The 23,224-nt window shown below is 43.5% G+C and overlaps 1 protein-coding gene across 4 annotated transcripts in view; it reads left to right on the top strand.

Annotated features, from left to right (window-relative positions):
• FMNL2 (formin like 2) overlaps positions 1-23,224 on the top strand; it is a 425,422-nt gene that overhangs the window by 360,624 nt on the left and 41,574 nt on the right. For all 4 annotated transcript variants that reach the window (XM_029605500.1, XM_029605502.1, XM_029605499.1 and 1 more), the window contains exons 12-16: positions 2,385-2,534; positions 4,011-4,112; positions 7,218-7,521; positions 9,522-9,710; positions 20,207-20,331. In XM_029605500.1, the coding sequence (XP_029461360.1) occupies positions 2,385-2,534; positions 4,011-4,112; positions 7,218-7,521; positions 9,522-9,710; positions 20,207-20,331 (870 nt within the window). The remainder of the gene's footprint in view (positions 1-2,384; positions 2,535-4,010; positions 4,113-7,217; positions 7,522-9,521; positions 9,711-20,206; positions 20,332-23,224) is intronic.

Here is a 23,224-nt window from a genome sequence, read left to right on the forward strand (position 1 = left end):
TCGGTTTACATCGAACAGGGTAAAAAAAAAAACTGTAGTGACAACTAACGTAAATCAACAAATGGTGTGGAAGAGGCAAAGTTACATTCAACAGGGAGAAAGAACTTGGAGGCTTAATCAGCTGGAAAGATAGTTAGAGCAGACAGCAATTATAAATATAATACCATTGATAAGATAGATAAGGCATAATGTGCTTAGGAGTATCAGGGACTATCGATACCGAGGTTGATACTCTGCTCTACTTAGCCAGATAAGTAGCAACTTACCCGGCTACGTTTCAGCCACTGAATATCCAGCTATGTTTAGCGGTCGCCACTTAGCAGGATAAGTACTTAATCCACCTAAGTTGATAGCCAGATATCTAATGGGTGGGCAATGGGCAGATCAGAAAAAGAGCTACTTATCCATCTATTGTATCCAGATAAATGCCGATATTCGGACTCATCCACCTACATTAGACTGATATGTTAGTCCTGCTCAATACTATGTCTAAACTTAGCCAGATATGAGTTAACCGGCTAAGAGGCAATCTCTTCAGGGATCTTCCGCAGCAGAGTTGTGCTGCTGAATATCTCTGGTAACTTAGCTGGATAACTCTTACCTGGCTTATTTAAAAGCCATTTAGCTTTAAATATTGAGGCCATAGTGTTCGTTCTTAATTCTTCTAGGCTCCCGTTTTCACTGTTAGTGTCTCGTTTGTCACATAGTTGAGCAATTGAGTTGTTCCTGATCAAACCTCTAAGTTCATGCTCACCTCATGTGGGTCTTTGCTGCTGCTGTCACCTTATTGACGCACTGTGGTCCTGTCCCAGGGACCCATACTATTTACTACAGCATTTCTAGAATCCTGGTGTTTGCTATTTGTCAAACTCTGTTCTCAAAGATGGCATCCTTAAATACTGCTGTTGTGGTCACCGAGCTGGAACATGTTTGTTTTTAGACACTGGAGAAGACTGTGGACAGGCTGTCCCAAAATAATTTTATTTGACAGGAAGAGGCTGTGTTAAGGAAGCTTCCTTTTATTGTTTGTTCAGATCTGGCTTACTGCTGAAGTCGCATTGGGCAGCCTTCTATCTTTGCCCTTATTCTTCTTTCATTGAGGGCTTTTACAGAATACAATGTGATTGTGTGTGTCCTTAAAGCATTTATATTTAAAAAAAACAGTATTTCCTCTTGCAGAATTAGAAGGTTAGGCACAAGTATGTGTTAATTACAGCTGTTAACTTTTTGTCTGCCTCAGAGGATAGCTGCATACAGCTGAAGTAACACAACTTAGCATATTGTAAGACTTAAGAAATGTCTGGCAACTATATTTCAAATGTTGTTTTAGTAACATGAACTGGCAAGCCAAGCTAAAATGGTTCTTTAATATTCTGAGTCTGCTTAACAATTTGAATGTTATAGTTTACTGGGAACAAGTTACATCTAGTGGGAGCCCAGTGTCCCACCAGGGGGTAATTTTTAAAGCCATTTACATGGTTTTTGTATGCAGAAAGGGCTGTTCTAACATTGATTCCTGCTCAGTGCATGCAAAGGACACAAGTAACCTGATTTTTGCGTGTATGATTGCTTGTGCCGAGGGGGTGGAGTCAAGGCGGAGCCAGCACTTATGTACATACTTCTTGATTTTAAATAGAAGAGCTGTAACTTTATGCGAGTGAATTCGTGTGAGTACTCTAACTCCCCGCGTGTTTTCAACATGAACTTGGCGGCTATAAGTTAGCTTGGAAAATACTTGGTAAAGTCTTTACTGCTATGCAAGCTGTTTGAAAATTATACCGGGGCCGATGCAATATAAAGCGCGAAACGCAGGTGCTGAAAAGTCAGCGCCCGCATTCCTAACGCGCGCATGGCGCCCACAAGGGGGGGGGGCCGCCATGCAGTACCCAAATTAGGGGTCGCGCTAGGAAGGAGGCGCTAGGGTCGCTTGCGTGAGTTTACTGGCGTCGATCTTCATAACTCAGCGGTCTGCCGAGTTATTTTTATTTTTTACTTAAGAAAAGAAGTACAGAAAAGCAGTTTTTTCCACTTTCCTGTACTTCTTTTACCTGCGCTCAGCTATTAACGCCTGCTCCAGGCAGGGGTTAATAGCTGAGCGATAAATGTGCGTCTGAGACGCACATTTATCTTTTTGCATTCGGAGTGAATGAGTAATAGGCTCATTCCCATGCATTTGCATGTCATGAGCGCTATTACATTCACTCCGCGTCCGACGCGCGTTAAATAGGCGCTAATCCTCCTATTGCATTAGGGGGTGGATTAGCGCCTATTTAACCCGTGTCGGAGTGCGGGTTATACAGTGCGCGCGGCTGAGCGCACTGTATTGCATCGGTCTCCCTGTTTGTGTAAAGCAGTTCCTGAAAAATGTCTTCACTCATGTTCAGAAGCTGAAGCACACGGAGAGTGACAAGCTGCAGGTGCAGATTCAGGCCTACCTGGACAACGTGTTCGATGTGGGAGCTTTGCTAGAAGATGCCGAAACCAAGAATGCAGCCCTGGAGAGGGTTGAAGAACTGGAAGAAAATATTTCTCATGTAAATATGAACCAGTATCACTCTTTTACATATTAGCAGACAGCTGCAATCTGAAATTATTTTTGTACATGTCGTGCAGTTGCTAGTGGCATAATTTCTAGAAGACCTTGCCTCTTTGTAACCATGTGGTTTTATTTTTCAGTGAACGCCAGTGACACAGGGCCGCTTGATTACAGAATAAAAAAGGCTTTATCATCTTGATATGTCATATGGGGCCTGATTCAGTAATATTTTTTCCCCCTATAGACACAGAATGGGAGAAAAGCCTCAAGGGTCAAATTTAAGACCTGCGTGCGCGTGTCCATGTGTGCGCGGTTCCCGGTGCACGCACATGGATGCAGTTATTTTATAACATACGTGTATCGGCATGCACGTGTTATAAAATATGATATCCACGCGCACATGCGAGCTGGATTTTAACATCTGCGCACGCGTGTGCGGGCAGGTGGGTTCTTCTGCATGTGTGTGGGGGGGTGGATTTTGTAAATTATGCGTGGTGATGCAATCATCCTTTTTCCCGGTTCCCTACCCCCCCCCCCCACCTAACCTCTCTTCCCTTTCCCCTCTCCACCCTTGCTGCCATGACCCTTAACCCCTCCAATCTACCCCAAATTTGTTTGTTTCAATACTTACTGCTCCTCCAGAGCAGAAACATCTTTCGCGCGCCGGCTGCTGCCAGTGCGCGCTTCCCCAGGAGAGGGCCTAATGGCCGCTGCCCTGGCTGGCCTTCTCCACCCCACCCAGACCACGCCCCCGCCCCTTTTGAAAGGCCCCGCACTTCTGCGTGTACCGGGGGTGTTACGCATGTGGCCGGACCCATTCTAAAATGCGCGCACAAGGCCCAGCCACACGGATTTTATGCACGCACGGGTTTTAAAATCAGGCCATTAGTGAATCCAGGCCCTTAAATCTTTGTATAGTATAAAGTAGACTGTAAGGGATTCTGCTGTACTTTTGTAAAGGCTCCTCAAACACCCTGGTGAATTTAGGTGATTTCATGCTAGGCTCACAGATTTGAGATTATAATACTCCTGATGACTCCAGGGTCTTTTAGTTGCAGCTGAATTACTATACCAGATGGTGTCATCTAGCAGACATGACCATAAATGGGGCATTTTATGAACTGCAAAACCTCATTAATCTGCAAATTGGAATTCCTTATAAATGAGGTAGAAAAAATGTTCTAGATCAGTAAAATTCAGATGCACCCTGTGGTATATGGCAAGTAGACAGGGCGCCTGAGCAAGGCAAAGGTTGATTCGAGGAGATAGTGCTGTTGCTGTTCTGTATAGAAAGGGGATAGATTGATAACGTACGCATTTTGATTTTTAAAATATTTCTAAGCGCGATTCAAAATGTGTCTGATTTCAGAAAAAAAAATATTGTATTGTTTGTGTGCCAAAGATTTTATTTTCTAGGAGAAGCACATTTGGCATTAACTATAAAATTAACTGAACTCCATGTTAAAAATTACAGTTATCTGAAAAGCTTCAGGACACAGAGAATGAGGCCATGGCAAAGATTGTGGAACTGGAAAAACAGCTTATGCAGAGAAATAAGGAACTGGAAGTTGTGAGAGTAAGTTTGCTGCTATGGATCTATTCTGGGAGTCTGAGTCTTTCGTCTGCGCGTGGTGCACATCATGACAAAGAGCTGCACCGCTTTCTGGTGGGAAGGAGGCTCATGAGATCACCAGGTCTATGGGTTCTCCTCTTTAATAACTTCTCTGTTTAGTGTCCTGTCAACACCAGATTTCCAATACCTGTCAGGGGGGGTCCAAGGTGTACATATATATTTTTTGGGTCCACATATACATATGGAAAGGCGAACATGGACCAGAAGGTAAGTTCTATTAGTTCTTAGAGGAACTTCTTGTTTATTATGAGGTCAATATTCAGAAGCCATTTAGGCGGATAACTGAAAAGTTATCCACCTAAATTGCTAGCTGGCGATATTTAGTGCCGAAAGTACCTAAATCCTAGGTGGATAACGAGCTATGCACCTATAATTTGGGGGCATTCTGCGGGGGGGCGGCTTGAGTTAACTGCATAAGTTATGCCCCTACTCAGATATTCAGAGTTAGCCACTTGACTAATGAATATCCCCATTAAGCTAGCCGGATAGCTATATCCGGCTAACTTAACTAGCAGTTCCACGGCTGAATATGGACCTCCACGTTAACATAATGGGACAATTTTCAACACTTTGGCTAGGTGCAAGGTAAGCAGGTACTCTTGTACCTGTGTAATTTGTAGTGAATTGAAAGTTTAGGTAACACCTACCTAGCCTGTTTGCACCTGCTGTTTGTGTGGAGGAATGGGGAGGAAAAATAGATTTGTAGTTTTACTCCGCCATCCTAACTATGCCTCTTGATATCCCTCTTTTCAATATGGATAAAGATACAGTATTATGAAAATATATGCAGATTTCTAGCCACTCTGAAGGGTGCAGTTTTCACCCCAGGGGCATCTAGCTGGCTAACTTGGTAGTTACCCAGCTTAGATCCATTTGAAAATGGATCTCCTAGGTGCCTATATATCATAGTTTAATGTACACGTTAAAGCTGTTTTGCATGTACTACAAAGAGCATGCAATGCAGTAAAGCCTTAGGAGGTAATATTCAAATGAGTTACACACGTAAATGTGTGTTTATTATTTAAAGTCTTTTCTATACCGTTGCTAAGTTATATACCATCGCAACGGTTTACATGTAGGCACATAAGTAAGTTTGGAGTAAGCATACTATAGTACATTCTAACAGGTGCCATTAAGTTTCAGTTACATTAAATCATAAAAATATGTACAAATGTTTAGTGATGTAGGTTCTGGCCAGGTGTACCATACTATTATAGCAATTTTCAAAAGCCATTTACTCTAGCAAAGTGCACTTACACGTTAATATCCTATGGACAATTCAATGGCATATATTCAATGGCATATATTGTAGCAAGTTCCAAAAGCCCACTTAGACAGGTAAAGTGCATTTACTCGAGTAAAACCCAATTTTACTCTAGTAAATGCTTTTTAAAATCAAGCCCTCAACGTGCATATAGGGAGGATAATTTTCAGCAGCCTGTGCACATCTGAAGTTTCCAGGTACAAAGTACCCACAGAATTTAGCTCCACTTTTCAAAGCAGATATATGCGCATAAATTTGCCTTGAAAATTTACGGATGTCCCCAGGACACACGGACACCTAGGCACAGGAAGCTGCACCAGCATCTGAGCAGGCGAGGCTTTCTGCGTGGTACGTGCACGTGCACGCTTCAGAAAAGTGAAAGTATGCACAGAAATGCCTTTCCTGTCCCCGCTGTGCCCCCGTGAATACCTGCCGCGAGTGCGTGGGGGTGGGGGGAACAGTACACGTGCCTATTTTTCCCCACACAATCCCACCCCCCCCAGGTCATTTTCACAAGCTGATTTACATGCATAGACAGAGGTTTATGTGCAGAAATCCTTTTGAAAATTGCACCCTAACACAGTAACGTGAAGCCTAGCGCTTACGCCCATGCAAATGAGGTGTAGCCGGGCCCAGGATTAAATAGTGTGGTATGCAGCCCTCCACCAGCAATTGCTGTGAGGCCAGTAAAAGCAAAAATTTGGCGTCTGCTTTGGTACAGGTAATTTTTTTCACTGTGCGTGCTACTGCCCAGAATCACTGAGCTGTTTACTACGGAGGACGTCCTCTTCCCCTGGACCCAAGCAAATAGTCGGTTAACATAGGCAGGAACCGTCCCCCACATTAGTAACTGCTGCCTCCGGTAGGCCAGGAATATGTGCACGCTACCACCGCCCGCGAATGAGAGCACTAGGGGCGGGTCACCACCATCGTGTACCCCTGCTGGTGAAGGTCCAGCCCTTCCACAGTGTTAAGGTAATGTTTCAGAAGGGATGGGTGCGAGGTGGGGCGAGGGGCAGCTTTCCCTCTCAGGGTGGGAGGGAGGGGCTGAGTGACTGTTAGGATGTTTGATGGTGCTCAGGAGGGAGGCTGGGGAAGGGAACCCTTTCTTTTTCCTGAGGTTTGTGCTAGGAAAGGGTATTCCATGTGCTGACCAGCGCAAACTGAAAAGGACTGCTTAGAGCAGGGAATTTCAGGACTCAGCTAATGTCCATCTTAGTGACTTAAGGTCACGATATTAAAGGAAAGATTTTTACCAAATTTTTGCTCTGTTGTAGGTGCAGAGAAAGAATAGAGCGAATCTCATGTTTGTTTATTTGCAATCCATTAATAGTGAAAGTATTTAAATGATTTTTACATATTAGTGTGTGGTCTGTTAGTAGCAATGGTTGTCGGAAATATTCTGTTTAAAAGCTGTTAGTGGCAGCCACTTTTTATAGCAAACTGCTCATGTTGATCACACGTCTTTAAATATAAAATATGCTAGCATAAAATATGTGCTCTAAATAAATAAATAAAGAGAAAGAAACCAAGGTGATGGTACATTCGGTGAACTTGCTTGCTCATCTTAATACGGCTTGTGTGTGCCGCCAGGAGAGATGTCGGTTTCTCAATTTTAATTGTGAACAGAACAAGTATTCTGTTTCCATCTAAGCACAGTATCCTATCTTAGGGAGGTTGGAAAAAAAAAAAAGCTTTTTTGTATTGTCATGCGTGAAATTGTATTCTGGTCCCCTGTTGCTTTGGTGCCCTCATGCTTGTTTTTCTGCTTGCGTTTCCTGCAGGAAGTTTACAAAGATGCCAACACGCAGGTTCATACTTTACGAAGAATGGTCAAGGAAAAAGAAGAAGCAATACAGAGGCAGTCTACCCTGGAGAGAAAGATCCATGAACTGGAAAAACAAGGGAGCATCAAGATTCAGAAGAAAGGCGATGGGGATATCGCCATTCTGCCAGTCATGGCTTCTGGGGCATTGTCATCGGGTTCTGAGGCCACAGCAGGTGCTTCGTTGGGACCGGTAACTGGAGTTACATCGTCAACAGTATTACCGCCACCTCCTCCACCGTTACCTCTCGCTTGTGGTGCAGGTAATATATGTGATCTGCAGAAGGAAATCTCAATGTGGACATGTTCATTTGTGATTAAACTGCTCACACAGGGAAACATTGGCCCTCAAACTCAACATTTGGTGCCAGTAGGCAGTCAAGTAAATGGTCAGCATCCACTCAAATTTTCCCGCCAGTCTCTTGTGAGTGTCCCCTTGTAGGTCAGAGGGGTTTGCCTCTAAGGAGACATACTCACTCGACTTCATCTCCACAGGCAAGGAATAGTGCAGATATTTGTTAAGATTATCCCCATTGATCTGAAAGCCAGAGTAGGCCCCAGGCCACCACGTTTGTGTCTCTTCGAGTACCCAGGTATGTGGATGCCCATCCATCTTCTCTATGAAGGACTCATGTAGAAGGATGTGAGAAAATCTACACACCATACTCTCAGTTGGAAAGAAAGCAGACAGCAAGCTACTTGTTCAGGTGTCTGAAGGAGTCAGCAAATTTGGGTTGCCACGCCAATCTATTCTAGTCAAGTCTACCCTAAAAACAGCCATGGAACCAAATAGGCACACCTCAGTGCCCCAGGACATGAATCTGAAACCTGCAACCATTTTGGGAGAAGACATTGTCGGAATGCAATGCTTCAGTACCTTGTAGCGTATCACTAAACTACATGGCACAATATTTGCATACTATTTTGGAAAAGGCACAGAAATTCACTGAATTTTCACAATGCACCTACTCTTGGCTGCATTTAAAAGATGCTTGGCCGGGAATGCAAACTGCATGTGTAAAACTGGACTTTAAAATGCACGGGCATAATTTTGCTCCTGTCCTTCTCCCTGCACAAATAGCAGGAGCAAATTTTGAAGACCCTTTTGCACCCACCTAGGACGGTAACTTTGAAAGAGGCGCGCGTGTGCATGCGTCGGTTAGTCTGTGCCCACGGATGTGGCTGATTTATAACTACACATGTATATGCGTGCATGTTATAAAGTTGCCTGACCTTGCGCACATGTACGTGCAATTTTAAGTGGACGCACACCTCTACGTGCAAATGCTGCTTCTACCGAGTAAGTGGGGGGATTTTAAAAGACAGGCCCACTGAGGCCAATACCAGTTTTCCCAGTTCGTTTCCAGTTCTCCCAGGTAAGGAATAGGACTTCCAAACGCCCCCTCCCTTCTCCCCCTTTAACCCCGACTCTTAAAACAAATCTGTCTGTTTGTTTTATTTTATAACTTGCACGTCCTCCTTAGCAGAAGTAAAGTTATGCGGCAGGGACCCCCAGTGCCCTCCTGGGCGTATAAGTATTTACACAAAGATTTCAATGTGACATCCAGGAACGCCCATGCCCCTTCCAGACTCGCCCACGCACTGCCCTTTTTTTTGGGGGGGGGGGGGGGAACTTTTCATAGTGGCATGTGGGCGCCTACGTGGGAGACTTTTAAAATCCGCTCAGCGTGCACCAGCCAGATTAGTGGGCCTATCTCCCGGTTTTGCCACGTGACGGGCTTTTAAAAATTCACCTTCGGTTGTTCACTACATTTTCAAAGAGAAAAAGTACAGGTGTAGGTTTTCCTTTGACAATCCATTGCAAATTACAAAGGTACAGAAGTGGCTGGGGACCCTGCACCTAGACATCTTACTGAAAATTGGTAGCTGATTTGCACACAAGCAGGTTTACTGATTGGTCGAAGTTCACACTGTAAGTGGTAGGGAGCAAAATTGAAAGCAGGATCTGGCAGTTTATAGCGTTATCCTCTACTATACTTTTAGCCCCAGTAAATCCTGATTTTACGACCCGGTCGTACAATCTAAACATCCAAAACACTGAACTGTAGGATTAGAATCAAGGGATAGCACTGTTGATGGTGCTTTGCAGTCGCACAAGATTTATTTATTTAGAGTGGGGCGATGGATGCAAATTGTATTCACTATTTGAGCAATGTAATGAACTGAGATGATGTGAATCTGTAGTTTGCTGTTTACCCTCTAAAAAAAAACCAAACCCAACTTGGATCATTTTTCTTTCTAGTGCAAAATGGTCCCATGACAGCACCTATGCCTCCACCCCCACCCCCTCCTCCACCCCCACCCCCACCACTTCCAGGTCCAGCAGCAGAAACTGCCCCAGCTCCTCCTCCCCCACCTCCACCTCCGCCAGGGGCTCCTCCTCTCCCAGGAACGGCCTCGCCTACGGTGATCTTCAACTCAGGATTAGCAGGTAAGAAGACGGAAGTAATGAGGAAGAGTTGCAAGAGGCTCTAAATTAGTTTCTGTTCTGAAATACATAGTGTGATGCTGTTGGGACTTATAGGCAAAATATTTTAATTAAATGCATCAGAATGGCAAGCTCTCTGTTCTTTCAGTGGGTGACCTCATCAGACTAGAAGGAGGCAGGGTTTAATGCAGAACTTCCCAAACCTGTTCTGAGGATCCCATAGCCAGTTGGGTTTTCAGGATATCCACAGTGAATATGCATGAGAAACATTTTCATACCGTGGAGACTCGATATATGCAAATTTATCTCATGCATATTCATTGTGGATATCCTGAAAACCCGACTGGGTGAGGGGTCCCCAGGGCAAGTTTGGGAAGCCTTGGTTTAATGTCTGTTCTGGAAGAAATCATTTGAAATCGTTGCGCAGTTGAACATGTTAAACAGTGACTTTTAACCAGTATGCTGAGCAGACCCGAGCTCTAAAGTATACAACAGCTGCACATAGGCAATGAGACCTGAAAACACAAGTCCGGTTCTAATCTACAGTCAAGGGGATCACAGTTGAATTAGATTAGAGCTGAATTTCTTTTCAGATGTCATAGCGTCTCCAAGGAGGTGTCTTCTGAAGTGAAAGCACATCCCTCTTATGGCAAAATTAACATGCAACAGATGTGGCAGGACAGCCATTAAGGGACTTGAACCACTGGGGGCCATATCTTCTAAAGCAGTCTTGATCTGGAAGACTTAAAATGCAAAATTAAACGGAAATAACTGTGTTTCCAGACCTCCTTTTTTTCTGCTCTCCCCATGTCCCTGGACTGCCATCTTTTCTAGTGCAACTTGACTCTCTCAGCAGCTTTAAATGTTCCAGCGAGCAGGAGGTGTGCTGCTGCTGCTTGACCTTTCAAGTCTGCTCAAATATCAATCCACATTTTTCAAGTACTCGTATTTGCTAGATTACATGGCCACCTGCGAGGCTCTCTGTGTGGTGGACCATGCAGGGAAAGGCTGAGAATATACCGAGATAAGCTAAGCTGAGAGTAGACTAGGGTGGCTAGGAATGTTCTTCTTGCTGAGGAGACTGAATCTTTGTAGCATGCTATGCCTTTTATTGACTTGAGAAAAGATAATAATGATGTAGATAAGCTTTGAAGACCAGACAGGTCCATGCTACAGATGTGGGAAAGGAGCTATGGGTCTTGAAAACTTGTGTATGCCAACATCTATTTTTATTTTTTTTTTCATTTCCATAACAAGCATTACGAGCTACAAAGATTTCAGTTTTCTGCAGGACCAGTATGGCTGCTGGAACTCTGCACTGCATTTTTGAAAAGAGAGGGGGCAGAAGGTGCTAATATTACTGTTTTTAAATATTTGTAAGGTCAATATGTGGCTCATATAGACAATTGAGGTCATGTTCAAAAGGATTTATGTGCATAAAACTGAAAGTTTTATGTGTGCAAATGGGCTTTTTAAAATTGCTATGGTATATCCTACTTTTACCTGCAAATATCCTTTTGAAAATTATCTCCTGTAGGTTTATATTAGGTATTATGCAATAGAATGAAAGATGTAATTTAGTGCTAAAAAAGAGAAATTTATTTTGTTTTAAGAATATACTATTTTAGGATGATCATTGATTTTTATATTTAGAAACCTTTATAACCTGCAAGTGTGAATAGCTGAACATCCATTCCCACACACACTCAGACAAAAACAAACATTTAAATCAGCATAAAATAACCTAACAAATATAGAACATCAGTACATAAATCATAAGAACCGTAAGGGACGCTATAAAACTAGCACTGATGTTCTTTGTTTAAAAATTTATCGTCTGCAATATCAATATTTCTAGGCGGAGAACAAACATCATTTATAAATAGTATATCAACAATAAAACACAAATAAAAAGACATGTCGGATACAGGATCTTTAACCAGCAGTTAAAAGCCCCACACATTGAAAACGTAATTGAGCTCCTTAAAAGTGCCAAAACAAGTACTTTTAATGTCTGTTTCTGTGCTGTTAAAATCAGTCTCCCTAACAATTTTACTTTAGAGGGCTCCAAATGTCTATGGGGTAGATTTTCAGAGCCCTGCTCGCCTAAATCCGCCCAAAACCGGGCGGATTTACGCGAGCAGGGCCCTGCGCGCCGGTGAGCCTATTTTACATAGGCTCACCGGCGCGCGCACAACCCCGGGACTCGCGTAAGTCCCGGGGTTTTCGGAGTGGGCGTGTCGGGAGGCGTGTCGGGGGGCGGGGCCGGATTGCGCGGCGTTTCGGGGGCGTGCCGGCAGCGTTTTGGGGGCGGGTACGGGGGCGTGGCTACGCCCCGGGGCGGTCCGGGGGCGTGGCCTCGCCCTCCGTACCCGCCCCCAGGTCGCGGCCCGGCGCGCAGGGGTCCCGCTCGCGCGCGGGGATTTACGCCTCCCTCTGGGAGGCGTAAATCCCCCGACAAAGGTAGGATCGGGGTTTAGACAGGGCCGGGCGGGTGGGTTAGGTAGGGGAAGGGAGGGGAAGGTGAGGGGAGGGCAAAGGAAAGTTCCCTTCTAGGCCGCTCCGATTTCGGAGCGGCCTAGGAGGGAACGGGGGTAGGCTGCGCGGCTCGGCGCGCGCAGGCTATACGAAATCGATAGCCTTGCGCGCGCCGATCCAGGATTTTAGCCGATACGCGCGACTATGCGCGTATCTACTAAAATCCAGCGTACTTTTGTTTGCGCCTGGAGCGCAAACAAAAGTAGGCTGTTCGCGCTCGTTTGAAAATCTACCCCTATGAGTAGAAGAGAGCTTTGAAAATAACAGGGTGAATTTTCAAAACATTTATACACATAAAATTAGCTTACATGCATGTAAGCAGCTTGTATCCGTGCTCATGCTGTTTTATAAACATCAAAAGTATCCGTGTATTTTTGGGTTTTGTGCGTACACTTACGGATGAAAAAAACGGGTGGTCTAGGAGCTTTCGGTGGCAGACCAAGAGGTACATGCGCAAGTTTCTATTTTATAAGAAACTTGCACATGTACATTTTGCTGCTTATCTGTGTATTTTACACTTGTAAATTGTCCTACACAATTGCTATCAGGTTCATCTATTTACTGCTACTATTGGCTGGGAGGTCTGTGTGAACTGGGACGAGTTCAGAGTGAAGAACAAGGAGGGTCTCTGACCTGGAGAAGGACTGGGTGAACTGGTGGAGGTTTCAGTAAACCCATGATTTCAATTATGCTCGCATGTTTTAAAATATACGAATTCCGCATATAAGGAGGGTTTTAAGCGAGCAAGTCACAATTTTTTTGGCACATAAAATATACACACGTATGATTTAAAAAAAAAAATAGGCAAAGTACACGCTTTCAAGGCATTGTAGATATTCATGTATGAGGAAACATAACGTGCGTGTGTTAGTAGGCGTATGCGAATTTTAGAATCTGCGCATACCTGATACACACAGGTTACAAACTACTGTAGCAGGTCTCCGCACAGCCAAGTATGTGTGTATATGGGGCTGTGTGTTGTTTGAAAGTTATCTACTGGAAACATCTGCAAAACAAAATGATGCAAATGAGAACATGACATCATTTCAAATGTATATTTCTCTATTTATTGGTTGGTGTGTGTGTATGTAGATATGTATAAAAAAATTTTATAATGTGTACTTATTTGCTTGAATATGTTTGTCGGTGTGTCTCTGTAATGCTCTGTGTATGTCTAGTAGTGGTATACAAAATATAATACCTATGATGTCAGGTTTCTGATTTGAATCATTTTGTCTTGCAGATGTTCACAGTAGAAATACAGTTTATTTTCTAAAGTTTTGATTATCCTAAAACTAAAATAGCACATTCTTAAAATAAAAATCTATGTATATTAATATTGTTTGTATATCTGTGATTGAGATATAATTAACTACACTTCCCCAGTGTTTGTAGGAATAAGTGTAGATGTGGCACAGACTATTTCAAAAGTGAAAATATAAAAATACTGTTTTCTACAACTGTCTTTTTAATGAAGTGACTGTTTGAAGAAAAGAATTCACCAGCTTCTTATTTCCTTGTCAGAGGAATATCAAAATTAAATGCTAAAATCAGAGAAATATTGTATAATGGGATCTTCTGTGCATAGGTTTCATTATTGCTTGCTTTCTTACTTTGATAATTTTTGATAGACTTTTTTCCCTCAGGGTTTGCTCTCCTATAATCCCATGGGCACTTGAGTTTTTACAATTAAGCTCTTTTTTTTAAAAGACCTTTATCAAGTGCAATTGAATTTCAAAGGAATTTGGCCCTCCTGGACTCTACGCTGCATTCCCTTTCACGTACTCCCTCTTGAGCCTGCTTCAGAACTGGAGCTCACTCCTGTGCTTATCATCTTTAGTTTGAGGGGTGTGGGGCAGCTGTGGGATTCAGAGACAGAGCTCTGAAATATTTCCCAGAGCTGGCATCAGTGTCAGCTTGTCTTTCTGGCTGACCTCCTCGCTGGCCTCATTTTAATCCACAGTAGATTTATTGGCTTGCGAGTGCTATGAATCGCTGACCCCCATATGTGCCTGGCGTTGAGTCAGCCTGCTACTGCGCGCCATTGTCTTGCTACTGTTGATATTTCCTCTTTGGCATGATTTGGGAGATGTTTTATAATATCCTGTCCAACGTTCATAGCTTTATTCCATGTACACATATTTTTTGTGTCCATATTTTTGAAAGCCAAACTATTCTCCCAGAGGGCTTGTAAATCCATTGCTTTTTTCACATAGTCTCCAACTTTGTTGGTGTAATTTAACCATCAGCGTTAATGAGAGCGCCCTATGCAACTTTTGAAAGTGTGCAGAATAATAAGAACATAAGGGTCCATCAAGCCCAGCATCCTGTTTCCAACAGCAGACTTAATGGAGCATAGTCTAAGTTAGAAAAGGTTAATAACATCAGAACTTTAAATGTTAAAATAAATATTTAAATGCAATGATTTTATTCCTTTTGGTTTTGTTTTTTTTTAACAATTTGCAAGTAGTTTGAGTGTTGTTTTTTTTAACGTAGAAATAATTCAGCAAGCAGAACATTTTTTTTTTCATTAGTGACTAACGTTTGAGACTTGCACTACCTTTCATCAGGCCAGTGAGTGAATATATGCCTTTTAAAATGGTAAAAACAAAACAAAACAAAAAAAACCCTTCAAAGGTTCTCCCCAAAATAGTCAACATGACTCCTAATCTATAATAGGCAAGTTAACCACCGCAGGAAATATTTAAATGAGAAAAAAAATATATCCCTCCAGGAATAACAGTTCTGAATTTATGAAAACAAAATTGTTCTGTAATCAGGAAGTCCATTACGGGATTAGGCTGAAACATCCAGTGTGGAGTTTTATGAGAAAATATGTCAGATAATTTAGTATTGTATATATGGATATTGGGGTGAAATTAGTTTTCTTGGGGGGTCATTTATCAAAGTGCTATATGGCGTTTTCACATGCGAAAGCACCACAATGCATGGTGCGATGCAAATCAGAAAAGGGGGAGGAGTTTGGGGTGGGATTTGTGGCCAAGTGGGCTGGCTTCACAGTTTGCAAAGCCATATCGCACGGCTTTAATGCAGATTTTAACTACACCTTTTTCATTTGTGTTAAGCCTTGCAATATGGCTTTATCGAGCTTTGCGATGTTTTTTGCAAATAGCGTTTTTAGTATTTTAAGCTGCTGGAGAAACAGCCTAGCTATAAGACCCTCATACTAAGTAGGTATTTATACCTCTATATATGAGGCCCACCTAGTTACTGGAGGTGAGGTTTAGGTAGGAATGTAGGGGTTAGGGGCCACTTTGACTTTCAGAGTGAGACATACGACAGAACAGTGCTCTCTTATGCAGATTTGATGACCTTTGGAGTGACGAAACTACCCAAAGATGAGATTTGTGCAGTGTTCTCTCAACCTAGCTTGAAGTTACCCAGGTACAGAGTCCATCAGGCTAGGTTGAGAGGACACTGCACAACTCATCTTTGGGTGAGTTTCCTCACTCCGAGGGTCATCAATTCTTCACAAGAGAGCACTGTTCTGTTTGTACGTCTCACTCTGAAAGTCAAAGTGGCCCCTAACCCCTACATTCCTACCTAAACCTCACCTGTAGTAATTAGGTGGGCCTCATATAGAGGTATAAATACCTACCTAATAGCTAGGCTCACTCTCTCTCTCCCTCTCCACCCCCCCCCCCCCCCAGTGGTTGTAGGTAGGAAATACAACAATTCTGGCACATCGCAAAGTGCGAAAAAGTTGTCGCAGTTTGTGCTAATACCTATGCGAAGCGCTAAGATAGTGCACTTTGCGATAAACTGCCTATTACCATAAAACATGCCCCTTTTCCTATCGCATGTGATATTTAGTGTATTTTGATAAATCCAGGTAAACATTTGAAAGATGTTGTTTAATCTCAAAAATGGATTTTTTTTATATGATGTAGTCTGTAAGGGAAAATGCAAGTCTTGCTCAGAGTTTGCCACTGCTGTACCAATTAGTAAAAACCGCAGTTCTTTGCTTGGCACATGTCCTCCTTTGTCCATAAACTTTAAAGCTTTTCATAGGATATCCTCTATTTGTTTTGTATTGTAACCATTTACAGGTGAATGTAAAAAGCTATAGCAAAATTTAACGTAACTGTAATTACAAATTGCCGTTTTAGGTAATTGAACTGCCATGATGTGTTAAGTGTTGTTGAACTGCCAATCTATACTATTCTAACAATGTATTTCTAACATTTCTCTTTATTTTTACTGCTTCCCCCAAAAGATGGGCCAATCAAGCTTTTCTGTAGGTTTCCTCTCGCTGGTTCTTTAAGTACTTGTACATTTTTCCTTGTTGGTTTGTGCGTGTGGTGACGACATTGACATCCACATCCGTTCTTGTGCAGAAGCCGCATGTGTGTTATTTTTTTGGGGGGGGGGTTCAGTCAGGTGTCACTCACAGAGGGACGCCAGCTGGGTCCACAGTGTTCTCGGATGCATTTTGAAAGAGGCACTGATTTTACTGCCCGAGAGGAATAGGGGGATAAAAATGTCAGAGACTGAACGCTAATTATCCTTGGAATGATTAGAGGATAATTTTCAAAGTCATTTACACTGGCAAGATGCATTCTGCCCGTGTTAATCAGCCATCTGAATACCGTTCTCCCTCAACGCAGATAAAAGTAGGCGCAGTGTCCCACAACGCTCGTGCTTTTAGCTGCATTTTGAGGAGGCATTCCCCGGGGCACACGTTTAGGTTGGGGAGAATAAAATAACGCAACATAGATTGCATTGTGAAATCTGTGCATATTATTTTCCATTATTAACAAAAAAAAAAAAAAAGGTACCCACACAAAAAGCAGATGCAAGTTTCTGCCGTGCTTTGTACCTGTGACAAGTATCTGCCGTGCTTTGTACCTGTGACAAGTTTCAAAGGGAAAAGCGAGCACGTCTTTTTCCTTTTGAGAAATGGTGCGAAGCCCGCAGGTAAAAATGTATCCATGAACTTTGTCCCAGTGTGGGCAGTATATAAATTGCCCTGCCCCCCCCCCCCCCCCCCCAAAAAAAAATGTTGCACCATTTGCACTAACTTCCTATGGACATGCATGAATGCTTCACGTCTCTCTGTGCTTGATGCATGATTTTGGTATCTGTAATATTTGGTGGCAGTCCTGCAGGGCAGCTCAGCACTGGAAAAACAGAACACCACCCATATTTCTTCCTTTTTATTTAAGGTCACAATACATCAGCTGAAGTACCTGAAGAAGTTATGTCATGTTGTTGAAGCTAGTTATAACCCCTCTCTTTCCCCCCCTGCCCCCCCCCCAAAAAAATCTATTTAAAAGGAAAGAAAGCAGTTGGGTAGAGGTCCTACCTGTAAAAATATTGTTGGAAGTGCAGGAAACTGGAAGTTTTCTGGGTGACTAGGGTCCCGTTCTTAACCATTGTTAAAAACATGGCAAAAACTCAAAGGGACTTTGATCTGTCCAAATGAAACAAGATATTTTTATTATATATCTTGACTCTATTTTTTACATTCAATCACAAAACATTTTTCTTAATCAAAATTGAATTATTATATGAATGTTTGATGTGTTCCCTCTTGTAAAAGATATTTTTGATTAAGAGGTTTTATTTTTGGTAAGAATGGAGAATTAATGGTGAAAGATATTATGTGGTATGTTGCATATTTTTAACTGAGTGTGTGGAATTTTCTACAGCTTGGGTGTTTGAGGGTTTTGAAGGTTTATGGATTATGCATATCCTTTTGATCTTGTAAGGGCTTTTTGTGGTATATATATATATTTATATAAAATAATTTTTTGTGATTAAATGTAAAAAATCGAGTGCAGATATTGTTATTATATATCTTGTATTATTTGGATAGATCAAATTCCCTTTGATTTTTTTGTCTTGGTTTGCAGCTATTTGGGAATTATATGTTAATACCTTCATTTTCTGTATTGCATTGTTAAAAACATGCCAGTAAATGCTCTAGTTTTTCAATCAGCAGCCTGTTCAAGAACAAATAGTATTAGGATCCTGGATTTTAGATTTAAGTACTCAAATTTCCAAACCTAAGCTCAAGGCATGTTAGAAATCAGGTACAGTAGGCATTTCCTGCTCCAGAGGGCCCAATGTAATAACACATGAGTGAAGAATGTGCACTAAATCTGTACCTGACACAGTGGAGAGTGAAGTGATTTGCCCAAGGTTACAAAGTGTGTCAGTGGAAGAAGCAAGATTTGAATCCTGGCTTTTCTCAGACTGCTGATGTAACTCTTGGACAGGAGTCTGCTGGAAAAGAATACAACTGCAACAGAATGTCAAGCTCTTGATTCTTTCAGGAAGTGATATGATCAGAGGAGGGGTTTTGATGATGTCACTTCCTGAAGATGTCATTTTCAAATCCTTGAGCACTTTAAGAGGATAATTGGTTAAAGTAGTGCTTTACCCTCAGAAATGGCTCTTTAGGAAATTGCATGACTAATATGTGTGTAAAATTACATGCCTGAACACTATGCATGGACTTTTGTGAACATAGAGTACAAGAGGGGGTGGAGTCTGAGTATGTGCAAAATTATCCTGGCAAAATTATGCCCACCAAATAGCATATGTATTTGTGTGTGCATAGGGCCGGATTTTTTAAAAGTTACGCATGCCGGGTATAAAGCCCCGGGATGCGTGTAAGTCCCGGGGTTTTACTAAAGGGGTGGGGCGAGTGCAGGGCCAGAGGCCTCAGACAGAGCGGCCATTGCTGTTCTGTCGGAGGCAGGCGCAAAAGGTAAGACAAAGGTCGGGGGGGGGGGGGTTAGAGTAGGGCTAGGGGGGAAAGATTAGGGGAAGGGGTGAGAAAGTCAGGCTAGAGGCAAGGGAACGGGGGAAGGCAGCGCGACTCGGCACGCACAAGGTGCACAATTGTGCACCCCTTTTCACGCGCCGACCCCCGATTTTATAACTTACACGTGCAAGTTATAAAATCGGGCATACATGTGTGCGTGCCGGGTAGCGTGCACACATGTATGCCCGCGTGCAACCTTTTAAAATCTACCCCAGAGGTTTTTGCTGGGTTAATGTTCAAAGTGAACTTGATGAAAATTGGTCTAACATGCGCATATTTGCCAGTTAACTTATGTGTGATGTTACAAAACTGTCCCCTAATTAGGTAATAACTGAATTTGGTTAAACAGTGACTCTCAACCAGTAAACAGAGCAGGAATGACCTACGTAGAGCAGTTGCACATGGGCACCATAAAGGCCTCAATAATTTATCAGGACTTAATTAAAATCCCAGAGTTTAGTGTGGGAATTTTAAACATTTTTCTTAGCTTGGCCCTTTGACCAAACAGTTGATCACATTATTATGTGTTGCTGATGAGTGCGGACCAAGGAATTTTATTTAATTGTACACACAAATGAAATTGACAGTCGTCTAAGAGCTGAGAGCAGGCTGGCGCGTGCAAAACCATCCATAGCCCTCCAGCCAGATCATATTTCCTGTTTGTAACATCTCCTCACCTCAAACAGTTCCTGCTCCAGCATGCACTGAAGTCTCTTTCCTGAAGAAGAGATTAGATCCACATCACTGAAATGGCATTTAAAGGCTGCTTCCCTTTCTGTGATAATAAACCCACCACCACCATCACTGATAAAAACAAAACAGTGTAATGAGCTAATGTCATGCAAGAATCTTGGGCTTCAGTTAGATTTGGGGGCTAGTAGAACATACAGTATAAAATTGGACTCATTATTCATGCTGGCTCTATTTATTGAACATGATAGTGACTTGGTATATTAGAGGTCGTAGGTTAGATTTTCCAGGGAATCTCGCTGCTTTTACTAACAACCAGGGGAAGGCACTGTTCACACTTCCCAGTATATAGAGCTCATGTAAGCTGTTCACACTGATGATTTTCTTCCGCTGCTGGGCTGACATGTGCAAGGTCTGTTGTCTTGTGAGTCCAAACGTTTACCAAGTAAGGTTGTAAGTTCCCGATGTCTGTTTTCAGCTGTGAAAATCAAAAAACCAATCAAGACAAAATTCCGAATGCCGGTATTTAATTGGGTGGCTCTCAAACCGAATCAGATCAATGGGACTGTCTTCAACGAGATTGATGATGAAAGAATTCTGGAGGTAACTTTGCTGTCTGCTGTGATTTTGTTTCTTGGTGGAGGTGTGGAGGAAAGGGGGGGCCTACAAAGCTGGGATGAAAAGCATTGCAGGCCTGGACTTACACCTAGGAGGCAAGGTAAGCAGTTTCCTCCAGCCCCAAATTTTGAAGGCGCCATCTGATCCCTATTCCCTGGGAACTTGCTTTTAATGCTCCATCCGTTTCCCTTCGGTCAGCATGCAGGGAATAGGAGGGAGAGGGGAGCAGAGCAATTGTTTCTGCTCCGCAGTGTCTGCTTCAGCTCCACTCTTTCCTCTCCTATCCCCACAGGAGAAGAGTGGGTGAGGCTGAAGTGCAAGCTACAAGCAACATATGAGGCGAAACAGGAGGGGAAGGGGTTGAAAAGGCAGCAGAGCAAATGTTTTTTTGGCCCAGTGTGTCCCTTCAGCTCCAACTTAATAAGGGGAGGGATGGAGCAGACAGAGCCCAGTCTGCAGTTGTCTGTGACCTCAGGACTAGGGACTCAGTTGAGGGCAGAGTGGGGAAGAGAAAGGAGATACCCTGGGGCACAGGTTGGGGAGTTGTGAGTGATTAATAAGGGAGTTAGGGAGGGAAAGGAGAGTACTGGAATCAGGGAGGGGTAAAGGGGGGAGGGTGCTAGGGTCAGGCCTGAGGACAGTGGGGAGAGAGCACTGAGGTCACCCCTGAAGGGGAGATAGAGAGAGAGAGTGTGTGTGTGTGTGTGTGTGTGTGTGTGTGTGAGTATGTGGATTGGGGGAAGTGAGGGGGAGGTGGAAGAGAGGTTTCTGAAATGCATTCCTTCCTACCTCCACCCTTCTAATCAACAGCAATTTCAGGGTGACCACAGCTCAAAACGTTTCCAGGTATGCTGAGCCTGTCTCTGGTGCCGGCCCAGAACTGAACCATGGTGGTGGGGATCCAGCTGGCCCCATGCCCTTCAACTCCAGCTTGGCCTGCGACAGCAGTAGGAAGGGCGTGAGCATGGGCTCTGTGAGCAGGCGTGTGCTCGTCGGCCCTCTGCTGTCCCCGCTCGCTCACACAAGATTTTAGTAACAGGAAGACCATGTGGAGGAGGGGGGGGGGTGGTGCTGCTGCAGGCCCCGCACTGATTTCTTTGCATCGTTGCCACTGGCCAGGTGGAAGAGAGGAGGTGAAAAGGCCATAGAGACCTAGGATGGGAGGGTATTGGGTGCGGAAGGGGAAGACACTCCCCCCCCCCCCCCCGACACGCATTTGCACACACGCATACATACTCTCCAATGCCCAGGGCTCCCTTGCCTAGAGTAACCTGAAGTGTTAAGTACTCTTTTGCTGTGAGTAAATTTGTTATATAAAGACCTATTTTTGCTCCCTCCTCCTTGGAAACTGTTGTTCCTGTTTTTTTTAGTCCAGTTCTTCTATTTTCTGAGCAGAGGCTGCAGTAATGTCTGTCATTCTCCCCCAGTTTTGGCCACTGGAGTTTATTTTTCCTGATTCTGCAGGTTCAAGGCCAAACAACTCCCCAGCAAATCTTACTACGATCACTCTGCTTATACTACTGCTAAATCTTGTGAGCTTTGTACTGCTGCCATCATAAGATCAGCGGCTCCAGTTCTCGGTTCATTGTGGGGTTAATTTTCAAATGCATTTCTGCACTGAAATGGGGTTTTATAAAATTGGGTGGGTAAAATTGCTCACTTAGGTCATGTTCCTGTTGGACTATGAGGAGGTGTTCCTGAGAGTGGAATTGGGGTGGAGTTTTCACTTACGCGCCTGCTATTTGATAAGGAAAGGTAATTTTCAGCCTGAATAGGATAAAGTCTTTGGGCACTCTTTAGTCTGAATTTTTAGAGCAGATTTATGTGTATAAATCCGCTGTGAAAACTTGCAGGTTTGTGCAGAACCAACCCTCACGCAGAAAGTCCCACCATGCCTGCGAGTAGGTGTAACTTTATGTATAGCTACGAACATACTTTCAAAAATCAAAGTATGTGCATAAATCGCGTTTCTGCCCATCAGAACGCCTCTTTGTAGTGCGCATAAAAGTATCTGCACAATTGCCTTTCTGCAGACTTTTCCGCGCACTGCCTCTCTCGCTAGGTAGTCTTTATAAGGCAATTTATGTGCATAAAACTGGGAATATATGCATGTAAATCCATTTGAAAATTCACCCCCTTAAAAAGTTGACACGGATAGTAAGTGTAACTTACTGTATGTGAGTACTTTTGGCAGGATCATTTTGAAAAGTGAACATGTGCGTGTACATGCCCTTTGAAAACTGCTGTAACTTAGGGGCACATTTGCCGCATGAGTTATCTGTGATAACGTAGCAGATTCGAGAGAGGTTTTTCAACACCCTCCTCTGCACAGGTCATGTGCTTGTCTGTCTCGTGGAAGTTCTGCCTTCCAGCACCTTCCAGATTGGTATCTGCAGCTGCTTCAGGGCCCCCTAAGAGGCCGTGAGATTGTCCTAGCTGTGGCAGGAAAATGTGTCCCAGCGTGGGATTCAGAAGCTTTTTGTTCTGACTGCCGTAGTGGCAGAGAGACCCGGAGGTCTGCAAAGAATCGGTGAGAGGTACCTGCAGTGCTGATTTGCGGCCAGGTCTTTCCGAGTCGCCAGCCTGGAATCTTATTGAACCGCAGCAAAATTGCACTGCAGATGAAGTGGAAGATGGAGGATGCCGCTGACCCCAACTTGGTACCCTGTTATGTTTTTCACCTCTGGGTGGTAGCAATCATCGGACCTCCCAGTGGAGAGCAACTGATGAGTCAGTGGTGGGACCTGGGGTAGGTGCTGCAGTAACGGCAGGATGAGATCCGGTAGCTGTGTGATCTCTGGCAGGACTCGTGGGTGGATTTGAAACCGGGATCTGTCTGTGTCCAGACATAGTTTTACATAGGAGTAGATTTTCAAAT

This window comes from Rhinatrema bivittatum, chromosome 6, assembly GCF_901001135.1.
Source record: "Rhinatrema bivittatum chromosome 6, aRhiBiv1.1, whole genome shotgun sequence".
NCBI lineage: Eukaryota > Metazoa > Chordata > Amphibia > Gymnophiona > Rhinatrematidae > Rhinatrema > Rhinatrema bivittatum.